This window comes from Chlamydotis macqueenii, chromosome 4 (genome assembly GCF_036417535.1).
Source record: "Chlamydotis macqueenii isolate bChlMac1 chromosome 4, bChlMac1.mat, whole genome shotgun sequence".
NCBI classification, from domain to species: Eukaryota; Metazoa; Chordata; class Aves; order Otidiformes; family Otididae; genus Chlamydotis; species Chlamydotis macqueenii.
Window position 1 is genome coordinate 75,403,246 of NC_141559.1, and position 19,981 is coordinate 75,423,226.

General features: G+C 36.3%; 1 protein-coding gene across 1 annotated transcript in view; it reads left to right on the plus strand.

Moving 5' to 3' along the window:
* POLN (DNA polymerase nu) overlaps positions 1-19,981 on the plus strand; it is a 97,449-nt gene that overhangs the window by 47,363 nt on the left and 30,105 nt on the right. Inside the window, exon 18 of the mRNA XM_010129841.2 lies at positions 16,953-17,035. Within this exon, the coding sequence (XP_010128143.2) occupies positions 16,953-17,035 (83 nt within the window). The remainder of the gene's footprint in view (positions 1-16,952; positions 17,036-19,981) is intronic.

Below are 19,981 nucleotides of genomic sequence, written 5' to 3' on the forward strand. Positions count from 1 at the left end.
ATTAACTTTTTTTTTTTTTTTTTTGCCTAAACTTCATGGCTTCTCCACTGAAAAGTACCTCTATTCCTTAACTATCCTTCAGGCTAAAGCCTTCTACCTGAAGTCCAACCTTTTGAAAAACCTGTACAGGCCTTTTATAGCATTTGGCAACAAGTACACACGGTGGGCAGTTTCTGCAAAGAAGTTAGATGTGTGAGTTTATAATTTAATTAAGATCTCTTATGTATAAAAGTTTTCCTTTCATAATTCGGTTAGACATGCTCTACCATGAGTCAGTCTATCTCTGGGAACTTAGAGATGTGTCTGTCTTCAAAACCTGTTGGATCCATGTTTCTATCAAACATAATTCATACGGAATCTTTGCACTGGTCAGCTGTGTAGTGTAGAGATCTGTACGTGTGCATCAACCCAAACTCTGTCTATATGTTACAGCAAAAGGCTGAATGGAGGTACTAATTTCATGCTAAAATTCAGTGTCATGTGTAACACCATCCCCAACCCAATAAACCTAGCTGAGACACAATCCCCTCTGCAGGACAAGGCTGAAATCTTGCACTCCTCTGGCTAGCTTACAGAGATCATTTCAGCAGTAACACAGTCTCCACCAGCCTCGGCTTCCGTGCGCTCTGCTCAGCTGCAGATACTGCTTGCTACAGATAGTTTTTAAAGTATTGTGTGTTCCGTTTGACAGAACTGTCTTGAAATTGCTATTCAGATAAAATTCTCAGAAGCTGGTGTTCACTAGTCACTTAACGCGAGTTTCTGGGTAATGTCATGCTCAGTCCTGTGTGCTTTATCTTTAAAGTGCTTTTTTCACATGGGAATAAAGTTCATAGAAATTTATTCCATGGAATTCATGGAATAAAATAAAAATGTGACTGCTGGCCACTTGGCAATATATTTCCTTCTATTGGCTGTTTTTGTCAGTGAAAAGTCCAAGCCCATCTCTGCCTTCTACATCCAATATATTTTGTGGTCATCTAGCATAGTTACTCCACATAAAGCTAAGATGATATAAATAGATTTTAATGTTCACTTCTATATCCTTAGTACTATTCCTACTCTTATCCTATCCTGTCTGTGATGATGATTATATGCTCTTACCAACATTATCTTGCAGTGCATACTGTGTTATGGCCTGTGAAGAGTAAGCCTGAAATGACAGGTCAACACCTGCTATTACAAGAACACCAAAGTGCATTACATTAATGACCTACTTGTTGCTGAACATAGTAAAGTTTCAAGGCTTGCCTAACCTTTTGAAAATTCATGATATAATGGATTCCAGCTACCTGCAAGATCACTTGTTATCACTTGTGTTATATTGTCTTGATGTCCTATGACAGTTACGCTCCTTTGAAAGCCAAGTCATCATCCCAGTGTTGAAGATGATGAGAACTGTCTTGGCAGCTGTCTGACTGGCCAAGAGATGTAACTGCCATAAGACATCCGAATGAGAACAAATCAGGATGAAATTGTTCTCACTTCTTTAATCTAGCTTTTACACAATAAATGAAAAATAAGTAATTATATTTAAAATGCTGTTGATGGCCATATCTTAAAATCACTTTCAAAGACAGAGGCTGAAAAATAAGTTCACAGTCTTTTGGGTAGCCTGCAATTTCTTTCTTAATTAGAGGTCCAGTGACTACTAATCTCTTTCAAACTGTTCATTTGTCAGCCTTTGCAGTAGGTTGTTGTTCCTCTGTCATAAATATACTTATACTGACCATATTGGGTCAAAACCCAGGACAGCTAAGCACTTAAGCACAGCATAAATATGTGTTTTCATCCTACCTGACTGATGCTTACTTTCCTGCCTGAGTGCTTTTTTGAATTGGGATAGTACTGCTTCAGAGTTCCTATGACTCAAGCATTAAGCAATACTTAAAATATTTGCATAAGTCCTTTCCCCTGCTCTTTAGAAGCTACCTTAGAGAACTGGAGATCGCCAGTAGCAATGAGTTCAGCTGCATGCAGCAGAGCACAGTGATACCCTCCATAAGAGTCCTGCGGACAGCCTAGGCATACAAAAGCAACTATATTGTCTCTGGCTCTGGAACTAGCTTAGTCATTTTAAACTTGAAGATGTCACTGTGTTCCAGTGTTCAATACAGGCATCTCTGATATCTGCAAATTACATTTACTTCCTATATTTTAGATTCCTGAACCTGAAATAGAATACAAAACTCAGCATTGGGTTGCCAAGCTCCATGTACAGTGCCAAAGTATGCATCTCCAAGGGGGAAAAAGGCTGCAGAGCCATCTAAGAGAAGTTAATGAGAAATTTTTATCACAGAAGTTTGCATTTCAACTCCTCTTAGAATGAAGGAACAGAATGACAAGGACACACAGTGGTCCAAACTCCATACCTGAAGATACCTGCTAGATAGGTAGTGTTCTTTGAAAGAAGTGAGTAGGATGCACTCTTTTCAAGTGGCTGTGATGCCCAGCTTTTATATAATATCTAGATGCTTGGAGGACTTTGTTCAACTTTTTAAATCTTAGGGTATTCAACTCTACATCTCTCTCCTCCCAGGAAAATACAAAGCAAGGTTAGACTTTATTTGTTGCAACTGAGATTCTGTTCAGCAAATATTGTAAAGTTGAAATAATTGGATTCGTTTAGTTGAGAGAAGATGTGATTTAGGAAAAACATAATCAAAGTCTTCAAATATATAGAAGATTATTGCGGAGAGTTGGATAGAGAGTGAACTAAGCATAATGAACGCTTACACGTTTCAGTTAAAGAAATCTTTTAAATGCTAAAGGCAGATAGATATGGAGATGGGTTGCCTATGAAGGCTGTGGGATTTCCATCATGGGAATGGACAATTAGACAAATATTTCCAAGGATAGCTGAGGTGACTTCTCAGTCTCTCTTACAACCATATTTTTATGACACTATGGTTTCATTGAAGGTTGCTTAGAGCATTCAGTTGGAAAATTGATTTCTTTATTTCCAGTCCCATTTGGGGTATTATTTGTTTTTTACTTAGTGATTGTTTAATTCTGTTTGTTACTCAAAGATTTATGACTCTGATCTGAGTACTCTAAATAGGATAGTGAGTACTTTCATGTTTGTTTTCCTTCTGAACTTGTAAATTATGCTTTTTTTTGTTGTTGTTGTTGTCTTGGGGTGGTTTGGGTTTTGCCCTTTCTAAATTAGAACTATGAACTAAGATGTTAAAACATGTAGACTAAATATCCTCATAAACCAAGAGGTTCAGAGGAAAAGATCCTATAAGTGGGTTAGGTACAAATGAATTGAAGTGAAAGTCCAGTACTACTATTTCCAGAAATTTAGATACGGGAATACCCAGGTGATTTATAGTCTCTATAAACAATATTAGCATATGAAACAAAGAACATTCTCTTAACCACATTGTCTCTCTGAGATTAAATCAATGCAAACTTGATCTAGAAGCACTACTAAGTGTTGTCTCTTCAAGGTAAATATACCTTTTCTGTAGATGATACTTACTATTTGGGATGGGGAGAAATTCATAAGGGTCTTCACTGAATTCTTTGCAGTATGATCTAATTGTGAGCATAAAGCTATTACTACTATATCCTGTGTATTTTCATTTCTGTGAGAGCAAAGAGATAATTGTCCCTGTGCACAAACTTTTCCATGCAGTGATAAATTACCTAGGCATTTTTTGCCATATATTCTGTGCCATAGGTTGTCTGTTGAGCAGCTGTAGATCCAGTGTAATGAAATCCATGTTGGTCCGTGCCTCAGAAAAGTCCCTTTGTAGATAAGACTGTTGGACAGTTGCGGCTTAGTGTTTTAGCTTTTGTACTCTGTAACTCTTTTCAGTTTGTAAATCATAGTACATTAATCAGAAAACACACAAATGTTTGCCCATATGCAATTAGCTTTCCTTATGTTCTGCAGCTAAAGTATAAGAGAGTAGAGGAGAGAACCTCTATTAAGAATACTTACGTAGTACTGTGTAGTGGAGGAGTATCTCTAATACTAATAGTACTAAGTGGTAGAGGAATATCTCTAATACCACTCAATATGCAGATGTATTGTGTATAAAAAGATAATTACCTGAATAATCTGATAACTGCCACCATTCCAGTATGAAAACAGACGTTCTCTTTAAACTATTAATTTCTACCTCTAAACTATAATTTAACCTGTACACATTAACTGCTGAGGGTGAATTAAGGTAACAAGGTAATTAGTGGATACACTTTAAGGGTGATATTTACTCTGATTATACCCATGAAAGGATGATTTGTGACAGTTGTGTACAATGCTTACACTCAAGGCGGTACTTGAAAGAAGGCTGGAGAATTTGATAGTGGCCTAGTTGCTCCTGTTTCACTTTGAGAGCTGACTTTTGTAAAATCCAAACCACAAAATATTCCCTTCTCTCTCACTTGTCACCTACTTCCTCATATTCATGCCATTAGTGCTTTATTTTGTGTGATTGCGGAGAAAAGCATGAATACATGTCCTTTGTCCAGGTATTGAATTTACCTTCTGTTAAGTACCAGACATAATAATTGTTCACCTAAGTCTATGTGGCTTTCAGACTTAAAAAAAATGGCTGCAGAATAAGAGGACGTATCTCATTATTTCTTTGTAGCAATGGCAGCTAATATCTAAACTAAGGAAGTGTGTAGCTGTCATGGAATTCCAAGGGATTTATAAATTCTTTACCATTAATAATTTTGAAAGACACTCCTTTCCATTTTTATATGTGGGCTTGTGTTGGCTCACACTTTAAGACATGGAAGAGTCTTTAGCTTACACTATCCTTGCTAGAATCAGCAGAACTTGACACTTGATTTCCAGTAATCTTGGGACCTGCAGGCTGTTTATAAAATGTACTGAACATAAAAGTCCATCTTTCCTCAGCTGACATGTATGTGGGATCATATCTGCTGTGAACTGTTTTGGTGAGAGACAGTAATTTTGGAAATTACTTAAGGAGAAAGGCTAGGAAAGAAAAAGATAAGTTCAACCAGATTTGAATAAAAAGACCACAGTGCAGAAAGGTTTATTTTGTTCTTCGCAGACTGTCTTCCTCCAGAAAGTGGGGAAATTTTATTTCTTGACTACCCGCCAAGCAAGGGACTCAATGAACTGATTGTATCTAATGACGGCAAGGTGAGCCAAACTGTTGCACACTGGCAGTTGGTCCAGCAGGAACTATGGAAAACAGGGACTCTTGTTTTTCCAGCCACTTGGCAATTCAGGATGCTTTCTGACAATAGCTCTATCTGTTGGTATCCTGCTGAGTTCTTAAGAACATGGGAAATAAGCAGAGGTATTTTGGATATTCCTGAAATAAATCAAAATAAGTCCTCATGAGCTGAATTATACAAAAAGATAGTATACTGGGTCTGTTTGAAAAAGATAAGGTCAAGTATGCACAAATGCTTGGTGGTAGGCTGACTAAATATATATACACTTGCCCGTACCAATTCAATACAATCTTGTTTCAAATACTTTTTTTTTTTCCTATCAAATACATAAAAGATTCATCCTCAGCAAAACACTGTCTTTTTTTTTAGGTTGCTTCATATAAGTTTACAGTATAGCAGACATTGAATTCAGTTAAGCTCCCTACTCCCTTAAATACCAAGAGCAAAAGCCAGTAAATCAGAAACGAGATAAATAGATTTTTGAGAAGCAAAAACCACATCTGTAGCTAAATGGTTTTTAAACAGATAGGAATATTTGTGCTTCTTATTAATTTTATGAAAATATTATCCACAAGCTCTTGAAAAATGTTATTATTAATGAAGAGATGCCACCTAGGTGTTTGGTAGGTGATTAAGGAATAATTAAATAATCATGCTTATGCAGGTGGACTTCTACCAAGGAGACAGGAAGAGGAGACAGTCCCATCCCTGTTAGCAGACCTATAATTACAAGATGCAGCCACAGGGTTACACACTCCCCTTTCCCCCAGGTAGAGACCTCTCAGTTTTGGTCATTGCCTAAATAATGAGATATACCAGCTTAGGACTCCCAGAGCTCCATCTTTGTCTAAGCATTGCCTTTTATTTTCTGCCTTATATTTATTCCTGCAGTTTATATACCCAAAATATTCTTGACAAAGTTGCCCGTTAGCTTTATTATCTCTCCTTGCCCCTCAGTGTTTGCTTTGTATTAATACTTTAGGAAGATGATCAATTGTGTTCTCAACCTCATTCTTTAAGGAAACAAGGCAAGCTTTCTTTGACTATTTGTCATCAAAATACCTTAATGAACTAGTATTAGGAGCAGCTAGTTATGACTATGTGGAATTCCATGTACGTTAATCTGTATTTCTTCTTGGCATGGAAAATGAATCTCTATGGCACTGACTGACTGTTACACTGAACTGCTTTACTTACAAAAGCTGTCTTTTTTTTTTTTTTTTTTTTTTTTTAGCTGGCTCTGCAGTCTCTGCAGCAGAGCACACACTCAGGAGTACTTATATCATGGTCTAGAAATGTAACTTAATTTTGGAACAGCCATGAAACTGGGCTAGCAGAACGATGAATGAAACAAAGAAGCAATGACTTGATAGGTTACCTTTTATTCTAATAAATTTAGTGCCAGGAATGTTCCTGTTTGCTGCACTCAAAATCTGGGTTAGTAAATTGGCCCCTGTCATGGGTCGTGGCTCTGGGCCAAACAGTTCCTGGACACAGCTCCTGAAAAAGCGTGGGCCAGGGATTATTTCCACCCAGCTACTGGATGCAGCACCATGTTTGGATGGTAAGAGATTTTTAAAGTATGGATATGTGGTGTTGTTTTCCAATTAGCTCCAGTGCTGCAGAATATTTATGGGCAGGTTTAATTTCTGAATATTGACATAATCAGTGTCTTCTTTCACATGGTTAATTTTTTTTTTCTCTATTCAATATTCTGGTAGCCTACCACCACCAAATTAGTGTTTCTTGAACATGGTAACCAAACTAACTACCTCAGATAAAATCTCAGCAGGATATTGTACAGCGGTATTAGTATTGTCCTGTCACTGGAAATAGCTCACTTGACGCATCCTGAAATTGCATTTATCTTTCCACAGCCAGACCACACTGTTTCCTAGTTGTTCCATGACCAATTATTACATCTTTTATCTGCTTCTAATTCCTTATCCCTTACTTTATACAAAAATTCTACACTTTAGTAATTCCTATTTGCAAATAAAATAGCTTGCAGAAAAGCACTAGTCTCTATTATTCTTTAGACTCTGTGGAAGGGTTTATTTCTCAAGCTGTGCAGGATGTAGGTATAGGTTCACAATTACTACAGTCTGGAGGGGGAAATGGTGTCAGGGTGCTGTCTAATTTTGTTCCTCTTTGCTGTGTGGGAAAAGAGTTTGTTGTGAAATGGCTTGGAAGACAAGCTCTAAGATCTCTGTATGTTGCATTTCTGTTTCTCTTTTCTGTCCTATTATAATATTTACTTTGGAATTAGGGAGTCTCATATCTGCTTGAAGACATTGTGAAATAGCTGTAATTGTATCCTCAGGTTATATCTCCAGTTTTGACCTAGGAGTATTTAGCCTGGTGTGTCATTAATGGTAAAGTTCATTACTTTTACTTAAATTTTCGTAAGGTTAACAGACTTAATCATTGTTCTGAAGAAGCATAATTATTTAAATCAAACTTGTTTACATTAGGCAAAAAGCACTAATTCTAGATTGAGATTTTCATCCCTCTCTCAATAAATATCACTTGGGAAATGTATCTGTTTCTTAATGAGTGATTGTAGTAACTGATACATTTTTGCATAATAAAGATTTGTACTAAAGGGTACTCCTCAAAAGATTCTGATGGAAAACACTTGAAAATTGTGGCATTTGCAAATATAACATGCACGATGACTGTAATAGTTCTTGTTTTGCCTTTGGAATACCTTTGTTAGGTAGCTCTGCCTTCACAAATGAGGATTTAAATATATATAAGTATATATATTTGAACTTTTCTGTTGAGATATAGGAGATAAAACTAGGTTTTGGCTTGTGGTGTTTAATTATTGCAGTATGTTTTTTCAAAGAGCATTTGTGTCATAGTTTATTAGCTATTGCTTTCTCCACCTACTCTCTTCTACTCCCTTGCCCCATCCCTCCCCCCCAAAAAATAACTACTGTAAATACTGAAATTGAGTAAAAGGGAGGATGTTCAGTTTGCCTTCTCAGAATCAGAGTTTTAAAACATTTTAAGCTCTGAGTTCAACATCTCGTTGGTGTGAAATGTTTTAACAGATTTTTTTTTTTGTTTTGCAGCAAAGCAGTTTCTATCTGCTTTGAAAGCTCACTTGCAGTAGTTGATATTAATGAAATTTAACGCTTGTCTTCCTTTGACCCTGACACACTGTGTGTATGGCAGCTTTTGGAAATTTCACATTGTAGTTTACAGTCCCTTGGAGAAGTGCAGCTGTGACATTGGTTCAGACTAGCAGATAATAAGGCAGAGGGAATAAAGTCATCAGGAAGCATAATGGCTTTTGGTTTTAGAAGAGCTAAATAATAGCTTTAAATAAACCAGCTTGTTAACTACAAGTTTAACCAGACAGCTTAATTTTACATCACATTGGAAGCTTATTATTATTGCACATTAAATGCTTTTTTAGCACTCTAGAGTAAATGAAAAATAAAGTTTTAGAATTGTCACCACCACAACTAACACACAAACTAGTGAAAAAGAAAGCTCTGAGGAAGTTGGGCAATGCTCAGTTTTTTCGTGGTGTCTGATAACATTGGCTTTGCTAATTTCATGGAGAGGCTTTCTTGTGTATGAAAAGCTATTTGCAAATATCGCCCCTAGACTGACTTTGATAAAAGGCTACATTTTATGAGCACACCACAGAGCTTAATAAAATGTTCCCATTGATTTAATTTAACTCAATTAGCTTTAACTTTAGTGTCAAGCTAAATCTTTATAAAATCAAGAATGCAAAGACAATTCATTCTTTACTGTTACTTTTGCCTTTAATTCAGTGTGATCATAGGCATAATAGAAGTTTAAGCTGCAAGAGGTGTTTTTAATGAAGATTGAAAGAGATGGGCTATGAAGTATTTAATCCCTTTTTGTAGAACCCATTTGTTCAAGACCCTCATGTATAGCATGACTGGTTTCTTCCTCTTTTGATTGCACTACCAAGATATTTTAGTATACTTTTTTTTTTTTAATATACTATGTAGATGCAGTTTGATGTAGTGTGACATCTCCCCCCTTCTCCTGCTTGTTTTTCCTGAGCAAAGTGTCCATGGTTGTAACGATATTATAGCTCCATGTTTTGTTCCATGTAATATCCAAGATGGCAGTTACATCACCTTCTGATTATATATTAAGAACTCTGTTTCCTTCTGTGTCATTTTTCTGGGATTTGTCTAAAGTCTACTCTGAAGGTCCATCTGTTCCTTTATAAAGTTGTTAGACTCCTAACAGGTCCAAGATGGGTAATTATTTGATACTCTGCTACAGCTACCTGTAGCATCTCCCAAAATGGCTTCTGTTCCTTCTTAACTATTTGAAGCCACTTAGAGAAAGCTTGAAAAGTAGATGTGGTAAGTGAAGAAAGAACTCTTAAGAGCATTAATTTGCATTTGATCTCTGACATTATTGTTTTATACAAATGGCCTCTGACAAATTTTGTCACCCCAGTTTATAGAGACCCCTTAATCTGTTTACGTTTATTTGTTCTTTCAGTGGTGGTGCCTGTCACCGTTGATATTCACACTGGCACCTGAAGCTGGGAGTTAGTTACTCTGACTTTCTTTTGTGTGCTCGTAGACCCAAAGACCCTAAAATAAGAATGCCCTCTAGTTAATTAATTCCTTGAGCAATTAGGTGACTTAGAAATACATATCAGTTATCCACCTAATTCACTGTGTAGGAGAGATTATGGATGTGAGAAGAAGGCCCTTGGTTTTGTTCCTGCAGGAATGAAGGAGAGGAAAAAGTGAAGGTTGCAGGGTAGAATGTGCTCTTTCAAGCACCTTCATTGATGTCAGGGACTTTCTGTTCTAACTGACAGGTGTCCAGAATTGTGCATTTTTAAAGAAAAATCTCTAAGTGACCTTTTTTTTTGTCAAGAGCACCAAAAATAAATGCTGTCTAATTTATCACTTCAATATCAAATATCTGGGACATCAACATGCAGGTAAATATCTTAATAAAGCTAATGGATTGCTTTACTTCTGAATTAATCTTCCAACAATTTGTTACTGGTGATAGCTATAATTTATGACATGCCCTTTTTGCAATTTCTTTGGTTCCCTGCTACTTTAAAATGTAGCAACAGAAGACTTCTGGCCTACAGAGCAAACTGCAAAGGCATGTCTTTATCTTCTGTAAAATATGTGAAAGCTAGATATCATGCTCTTTAAAAGAAGGTTGAGGACTAATGAAATAAATACAAATTGAATAAATGCAATGAACTGTAGAGGCTACTCAGACAAAATACATTATTTTAAGATTAGCCACTGGAAGGACTTTTAAAATCCTAAAGTGCTTCTGCAGTCTTGCAAAAAGAGTATTATAGGGGTTATAAAGCTTTTCCTGGTGCTAAATAGATATAAAACAAATTAAAATGCAGTTTTATAGGGTGGCATACAAAGAGGGAAAAGACACAGTGCTGAAAATGTTGCAGAGCTGGCTGTAGTATAGGAAGGATTACATCAGGCTCACAGTGCTGTCATCTTTCATTCAAAGAAGTTGAGCACAACTAAAAGCTTTTATAAAAACCTCTCAACTAAATAACATACAAATTTAAACACCCTAAGTGGGAGGTTGTGACCCTCTCCCCTTTGTGTTTAAGTACATGACTCCTATATTTACGTGCGAGGTCCGTGCCAGAGATTCTCCAACGTGTACAGTGTCCACTGGAGGACAGCCCTGCCTCTCTTGGTGAAATGAATGGGAATAAATGCACACAAAATGGGGACCCTTACCCTTTAGATAAGGAGGAGGAGATGTTAGGAATCTGGTGTAATACTTAAGATATCCCAGTGCCCTGGTTTGTTGATTCATTTATCGGTGCATATCCTTGGGTTATTATGTAACCTTGTATCTCACTTATGCAAACCAAGTTATCATAAGAATGCAAAGACAAGCATTTAATGTAACATCTGAATCAGATGTCAGAAATGTTTAGAAGTGACATGGGTAAAGAAATAAAAGAAAAAATTACTTAATATCTACTTAGGTTACATCAGAAAGGTCTATCTTTCTGTTAGATATTTCACCTGCTGTTTCCCTTCTGTGAATACATTAGTTTGTTTTTGTAGATGCTTCTTTCCTTTTTTTCCAGAAAAGTATATTACCTTTATTTCCACTCTTCTGGGGAGTCTAGACAATTTTCATTTTTTCATCCTGAGGTTTCTATGCTCTTCTTATGAGGAAGACAATCCAGCTACTTTTTGTTTAGAACCTAATTGTGGAAATGCCTCATAGTTATAGAAGGCGTATATATGTGGTTATGGATGTGGTTTTCACTGGACATTCTGTATCAAGCCATACCAAACCATACATCAAACTGTGTATAATAAAAATATCTAGATGGGCTAATTGCATATACCTTATGCCTGGCTCTTGATTGACATGTGAGGCGAAAGTAGTGATCTATTTTGATATGACAGTGGCTTCAGGGAACTTGTTTCCCAACCTCTTCATTTTCTGTATTTTGTAACAGAGATTAGCCAGGCAAACATTGTTCCAAGATTGCTTCCACATGTTACCTTAAAAATTTCTGAGACAACTTCTGCCTGAGCCTTGTCAGCACTTTGCGTTAGTCATGGAATAGCAGCTTTGCTCATTCTTGCACATTGCATTAATAGTAGAGCGGATTAGGTTATGTGTAGCCAGTCTTTTCCATATGTTTAGGATACCCACATACATTGAGGTATATATTCTGCTTGCCTTGGGTATAATAAGGCCAATTTAACTGAAAAAGTAGGCTTTCAGAGTTTACCTCCTACATGATCTATCCACTGTGATACCACTGTTAAACCGAGCTTTTCTAAAGCTTGCAGTTGTCACTAAATACATACATTGTCCGTACCAGTTTCGTATGCCAACAAAAAGTTTCAGGCACAAACTTAGCAAATATACAACCCTCATCTGCTATTATATAGCAACAAGTGATTAAAAATGAGAAATTTATATAGTTCACTGATGAAATTTTTAAAAGCTGTAAAAGCAATAAGATGAACGAATGTGTATCCACTCATACATTCACTCCTTTATTGGACATTAATGACCGTGTATAAAATTAATTTAATGGCACTCCATCTCATTTCCCACGTCAAGAACTCACAGCTGGACTTGGATTAATTGGCAGATGCAGGAGAGCGGCCAAGAGCTCTGTGGCTGTTATGACTGAGCTTAGCTTGGCTGGAATGTCATGCAGATCAAGGCGATGCATGTCTGCCAGATATTGTGTTTGAGAAGTTTGTTCTGCCTTTTCCTGTACATAAACAGACGACTTTCGTCACCATACAACATTTCCCAGAAATGCTGAAATATATTATTGCATTCTTTTAAGACTGATTTCCTTCATTTCTACCTGTTCTCAAAGTTTTATTTTGGTATTGCTCATAGTTTATGCCCTGTAGCCTCTTTGGTTTTTTTTCATGTTTGTATACTTTATGCTGTGTGTGCTCATTTCTGTATACTAAAATTTGTGTTAATTTTTTCTTTTTCATATTCTGTACCTGTTAAAAATAAATCCATCCATATCTCTACTCTGTTTTAAATGTGTTATTCTGGTTTATAGTTGAGCTTTTTTAAAATTGCAGATGTGATTGCCATATTTTTCTTGGTTGTAAAGAAACTTGGTATTCATTTATTTTAAAGACCTGAGACTTAATTCAGCAGAAACTCATTAATATGAAAACATATGGTGAATTTTTGAGAAATTATAGAAAATATTAAAGATATTATATCTAAAAAAGTAATAAATTACATATGCCAGGTTTTAAGTTTCATATTTGCATTGTATGTTTCTTACTAATAATTTGATGTTATCCTTCTTCATTGTTTTGCTAGAGAATTTTTCTCCTTTTTTTTTTATTTCATTCTCAAGAATTAGGCAGCTATTCCCTTTTAGACATACAGCCCAGTTCTTAGTAGAACCACCTCTTTAAAGACTTTGTATATCTCTACTCTCACAGTTTGTCAGATTTTCTACAATTTTTGGCTGTAAGTTGTTTTGCTGTCCTCACAGACTTTTCCAAATGATTGTTTAGCTCTGCTAACTCCTTCTGAGAATGAGATCTGTTAATCTGAACATGTCTTCCAGCATTGAAGCCCATTCTTTATTCTACCTAATAGATGTGTATCAAGTAAAGTACTATAAAGCCAAGTACTTGCAAACTGGTACTAAATGGAGAAAGGTAAACAACAAACAAATCAGAGATGTGGAAATACTAAGACAAGTAGGCAGGCAAGGATAGGAATGTAGGACATGAAATATTGTACATTTGGAGATGGCAAGTCAGGAGGAAATTGAAGATGAGGATAATATTGATTAAAAACTTGACCAAATAGCATATTTAAGAGAAAGAGTAGTGAGAAGAATGTCTTAAAATGGAAAAATGTTTCATGTTAGAACTAGTAGCTGCATATGTATTTCCTGCAGGAGTTCTTTCTTCTCTTGAGCTTTTTTCCCCTGCATCAATTTCTGTTACATTGCATTAGTGTTCCTTCTGTTCCTCCAGATGTACATATAACACTGGGTGAGCTGAAGTCTGCCTCCATGTCACTGCCTGTGCCCAGCAGCTAAGACTTTTTTAAGCCCATTCAATTTCCTTTTTCAGATTCAAATTTATTAGAAAACAATGCGTCTTTACTATAGGTGTAAAATATGTTACCGTAATTCAGTGCTGAGTATTTTCATGCATTAAATAGCTTGTTTAGTGATTGTAGCTTAAAAATTTCTTACACAAGTGAGCAGATAACAAAGTCACCTTTTCAATATTATAGTATTCCATAATAAGCCCAAAGCGAAAATAAAAGTTTTAATTTTAAATAGGTTCCCGTAGTACCTGTTAAAACAAATTATCACAGTTAGATGTAAATTTGTTTGTATAGGAAATAGGCTGGAGAAGAAAACCTACTGGAGATTTCTAACATGGCTGGTGTATTTCTGAGAAATTGCCCCCCTGCACTATTTTGTTATTCAAAGGAATCCACCTCAAACTGCAGGAATGCCACTCTGTATTACAGAAGGAATCAAGCATACTGGGTAGGAAACAATCACTGTCAATACAAACAGAAAAAAAAAATTTCATTATTAGACAAAAAAGGAATAGATTTGATTAATGACTTCTGTTTGTTCAAGCACTTGTGATTTATATGGCAATTTCATACTTTATTATTCAGAATTATTGGATGTGGTATATAAATTTACAAATATACAGAGTGCTGGATGTAATGCCTCTTTGCCAACTGTACACATTTCCCACTCTGACACACTAGGAGATGTTGACTGACCATTTTGGTTTTAGCATTATAATAAAAGAAATACTTAACATAAAGCTCTGAATTTTTAATTGCTTCTCATATATTTCATGACGAACCAAAGATCAGGAAATGCTGAGTGACTGTTGTGATTGCCCTAATCACATGAGGCATATACATCTGCACCTACTCCTGACAATGCCTATCATCATTACAGCAGTAAGTCTCTTTCTGTTTTTCTCAGTCAGCCCTTTCAAGTTGAAGCATGGATAATGCAAAATTGTCCTTAAAATCCTAGCAGTGGGTCTCATGGTGCACATAATTAAGTTCTAGTGTCTTTTTTCACTGTTAAAACTTCTCTAGAACCACCACTCCCTCCCAGCAAGACTCTCATCTTGTATCTTCCTCAGTACCATGATCTGATAAGTCTGTATGTTCCTCTACAGATCTCTGACTTCTTACTCACTGTGTTCTTTCTATTACAGCCCTTGTTTTTCAGAGAAGCTAACATACTCCCGGCTGACCCCTTGGCTCTCAGTTGTCTCTAGTTGTCTAAATCTGAAAGTAAACTCTATTGCTATACTCCAATCTCTTGCCTTCTCCAAGCCTCCAGTCCAAATTATGCAGTATTAGGAAAGCATTGTTACGTTTTGTATTGTTTCCCTAGTTTCAGCATTCTTCAGTCTTGATTCTTCATCTCAGAAAGGTCCTCAGGTAAGATCTACTCTTAGCAGATTGTTTTCCCTTCTGTTTCTGGATAGCTGCTTTCTTAAGTGTGTATGTAGCTTTCTGTGAGGTTCTTCAGGAAATTCCTGTGGACTTTCTGCAAGGGGTTGCTTCAGGAAATTCTTGATGACGTTTCCTAGTTCTGCACTTATTAGCTCTAATTGCCACTTTGTCCTCTTATTCAAGTACATTTAGAAATCTCAACCTACTTTATTCAAAAGAGCCATGAACTTTTGACCTGGCATAACTAAGAAGGCAAATTATAAGAGCCTCCAACTACCAGAATGATTGATTTAAATGGGAATAGTCTTCACTATGGATGGAAATTACTATGTATTGGATTATTCAGTTCGTCATGTTTCTCAGCTTAAAATGAGCAGTGAAAAGTTTATTTTATCTTTGAGGAACTAGGAGCATTCAAAGGAACAATGCGAGCTTCTACAAAACTGAAGACTGTTTGCCCAATTAAGATTTGAAATCATATGCAATTTCATTTTTCCTCTTTAAAAAAATCTGTACTGCTGTAAGGACTTTACTTAAATCTGATTGCACTCAAGGTCTACCTGTTTATCATGCAGAGTACCTAATTATATCAGTACTGTGCATAGGCTTGGCTAAAATCTGTCTATGGGCCAAGCAAGCAAAACTTTGTGGCTCTGCTCTGTGTTTGAATACCATAATAATGATGAAAGACTTTTCTTCAAGAAGATACACAGAAATATGCCATTTTCTCAAAGCTCATCAGCCAGAACTTTTATGACAAAGTATCTTTCATAGCAAAAAACTTCTGTAACAAAGCATAGCAAACTTTGCTTTTACAAATGCAACCAAATTATCATGAACAGACTCATGAGGAGACTTATTAACAAATTGTGCACATCATCAAATATGTCTGATAGCAATTAATCTCTATGTTCCAAATACAATTTGTGTAGGTATTTGTTTTCAGAGTGTGATCGAGATTTCCTCCAATACATTTCAATTTAAATCAAATTATCAATATTCTTTAGTGTAGTCAATTGTTGATAATATCAGCATTCTTTCTGAATCTACATTGGGTAAGAAAAAGCACAGATGGCACATATTTTAACTGTTGCAGAGTACTAGCTTTTTAGTTGCAAATTGCAAAATCCGTTGGCCCTTTGGTAGGACTGTTTACATCCGTCGGTGAGGGAATGGGAACCAGGAAGGCTCATACTTTGCTGGGAGTAAGCTAGCTACACTCCCTAGTTGAGAAACAGCTAGTGCTGCTGTTTTATGAAGCGTCTCTATTGTGGAGCTCCGTAAGACATATGGAGAGATTCAGTGCATGCTTTTGTCAGTCATTATTCTTGGTAAAAGGTTGGATATTCCTTTTAGTGAAGCCCTGATATAATCTTTGTTTAAACATGCTTTAGGTCAGACGTATCCTTTTTGTCTCTATATACATCACGTCTTGAAGAAATGCTGTTGCTGGAATGACTTGATTTTTCTCATAGGTCATTATGGAATCTTCTTCAACCTAAAGAACTAATAATATAGTAGTAGGACTTTTCCTAGGTAAGAATTTTATTAAAAAGAAAAGGAAAGGAGAAGATGAGGATTAAAGTAGAGTTTCATTTACTATGGACTATCACTACCAAAATTTGGAAAGAAGTTGTGCATTCCTGGCCAAAGACAAAAGCCTTTAAGTGCTTCTGTTAATATCTTACAAGTCTGTAGTTATTAAATGGCTATTGACCTTAAATACATTTTCTGTGGGGTTAACAACTTAAATTAGTTTTAACTGAAAACATATGATTTTTGTTTGTTTGTTTGTTTAGGAAGGGAATTCCAACTGAACAAGTGAAACACACTGACAGAGAGCAAGCAAAGCGTATAGTTTACTCAGTGGTTTATGGAGCAGGTAGGATTTAAAAAAAGAAATAACAAACACCTACAGTAGATTTATACTTTAGACTTAATTTATATAAGTCGACTGAATTTCTAAAGGTGAATACAAGTTTGTCAGGGTATTACATTTTTATTTTTTATCAAACATTAAGTTCTATTGCATTTTAAACATCTGTGTTTAAAATCTATGTTAAAAAGCCCAGCACTAGTTTTCTGCAATGTAAATGCAGACCTTCCCATGCTGAGACTGGAATCACATCTCCCGTTTCCAACCTGAATGTCTTCATCATTAGATTATTTTACAAAATGCAAGTGTTAGCACCCCTGCCCCTTGGTCCATGCAGATGCTTCACATTTCTTATCTGTTCCCTTCACTTTGGGTGGAACAGGCAGATATGTGACTTAATCAGACTGAATCACCGCCAGTAATGCCCTGTAGTTCTGTGTATAGTCAGTGGAGAAAAGGAAATGCCTCAGTAACTGGGGCTAGAGCCTCCCTCAGTGTTGCCTATGTCTACTCATGCTGTAGAGAACGTAGATGATTAGATTAAGCAGAGTGTCAGCACTCCCTCCCTTGCTCTGTACCAGGCACTACATGTTTCAGTGCAGCAGTGCTTGATTTAAGTATGTCCATTTACTGGTTTGTGCTTTCTCTCCCTCTCTCTCAAATGAGGGCAGTTGAAGCACCTGAAAGATAATAAGATACTTCAGTTCATTAGCAGTGTGATCAGATCCTAATTAAGACATAACATGGAGTGATATCATTAAACAATTTAGACTGAAACTGGGCTGACAAAAAATAATTGTTAGATACCTGAAACTGATGGACTGAATTCCACCCACAGTTTGTCTCCCTTCAAAAGATTGCTAACTTTTCATTAAGGAGACATTTTGATACAACTGGAGAGTGTGGATAATATTTATTTCACTTCTTTTGGGATTGAAAAATACTGAATCATTCCCTGAGGAGCTTGCCTGTATTATGCTTACAGGAATTAATGAAAATCTTTCCTGTAGTGAATAGTAATCTTTTTTTTCCTTTTTGTTTTCTTAGCTTCAGTTACATTTGGTACATATTTTCAAGGTATTTTCTATAATCCTGGAGGATAGAAAATAGTATAATAAAGAAAGAAGACTCTCATGTCTAGGAGTTGATACTTTAATAAATACACCAAATATTGAGAGGGATGACAATATTACTGTATTTTGCTTGGCTTGGAGCAATTCAGTTCACCTCTTTCTACCTCAGTCATCTTCTGAAAATAAAGCACAGACAACTTAAACATTAAAATAAGGAATTAATTCAATTCAATGGCAGTATGTTCAAATCCTGAATTGACACAGAGGGATGTCAAGGTGTTTAAATGAAAAGCAGAGAAACTAATAATATTTTCAGTTTTGAAAGCTGATACCACAGAATGGAGAACACTGAAACTCATAGGCTGCTGCTAACAACTCCCCTGGCACAGATAACTCAAGGAGAGCTCAGAGAAGCTTTGGTCCACTCCTGAGCATTGCCTCGCATGGCCTATGCTCCTGCATTGTGGTCCATGATCTGACACCATTACATGGCTGTACATTCCCCTCTTTTTGCTTCCCAGGAACTGCATTTTCCTGGAAACTTTCAGACTTCCTTACTGATATTGTGGCTTAATTTTCCTGCTATTTTATGCAACACTTTGTTCAATAGTTCTTTAAATGCATAACATGGGCACACTTAGATGTTACAGTTCTTTGAGGAAGCCACAGCAGTCTCCTAGCTGTTAACAGCTGTTAATAGCTATGTGCTTTAGCTGTCAGATTTGGGAAGAAAACCCAATTAGATGTCAAATAAAAGCATAGACCTATCATAGCTCAGTAAGAGTCATCCTGGATGTCTTGTGAATGTCATCTTCTAGCGCCTTGTCCAGACTGGGTTTCCTGCAGCTCAGCGCAGATCCTGCCATGACTGAGGACAAAATGCTACAGAAATGTTCTGAAATGCACATCAGACTGACAGTCATGGCATTTAGGTGACTGAAATCTTTCTTTCAAAAATGTTAGATAATTTTTCTTGACAGTATTCCTGTGACAATAACTATTCTGTGCCTTTGGTGCCTTGAGACATCGCCTCTCAGCTTATGTTATTTGCAGACGCAGTCCTGGTTCTGCGTTGCTGTGTGGCTGACATAAATATATCTGTCTTTCAAACCTCATATGACTAATGTTGATGTATGGTTTATTTTTACTGGAACTGCTTGGTTTATAAATGTGTTTAAACCATATCTCTTAGTTTATATTTTCACACTCTGGAAAACTGTCTTCAGCTTTTTTCCACCTTGTCTTGTAAAAGCTCTTATATCCAACATAATATATATTGTGCACCTATATCCTATCCAAAAGCTATTATTCCTTTCTCTCTCTCTGTTGAAATGCTTTTTCTCATTTTTCTTTTTCCAACCCTTTTATCTCACAACTTGGACCTAGGTTCTTACAGACATTGAGGAGCCTAAGACTGTTCGGAATCTATGGAACTCAGGCTCCAAACAGCCTTTCTAAAATCAGGCTACTTGGTCTGATTGCTTCAGCAGTTAAGTTTTCCTGTGACTTCTACACTAAATCTAAAGCTTCTAGCTCAACTCAACCATCCACATCTCCATCCTTTTTTAGATCTTTGTTCACATTTGTGTTTGTTTAGAATTGATTTCAGGTTCTTTATCTGCTCTTCAAAGTTTGCAGATTTCAACACTGAACTAGTAAAATGATACTTAAAGCAACAAAGTTATTCTGTGAACAGAAGAGATTTCAACCACATTATAGGTATAAATTATAACTAAGAATTTCTTAATTACATGCTTCTTATATACTTCTCACTAAGTATGGTCTTAATCCAGTAACCTCAGTAAAACATTCAAGCTCAAAGTTAAACATTTACTTTGTTGAAGTATGATTGCAGTATATCAGCTCTGTCCTCTTTTCA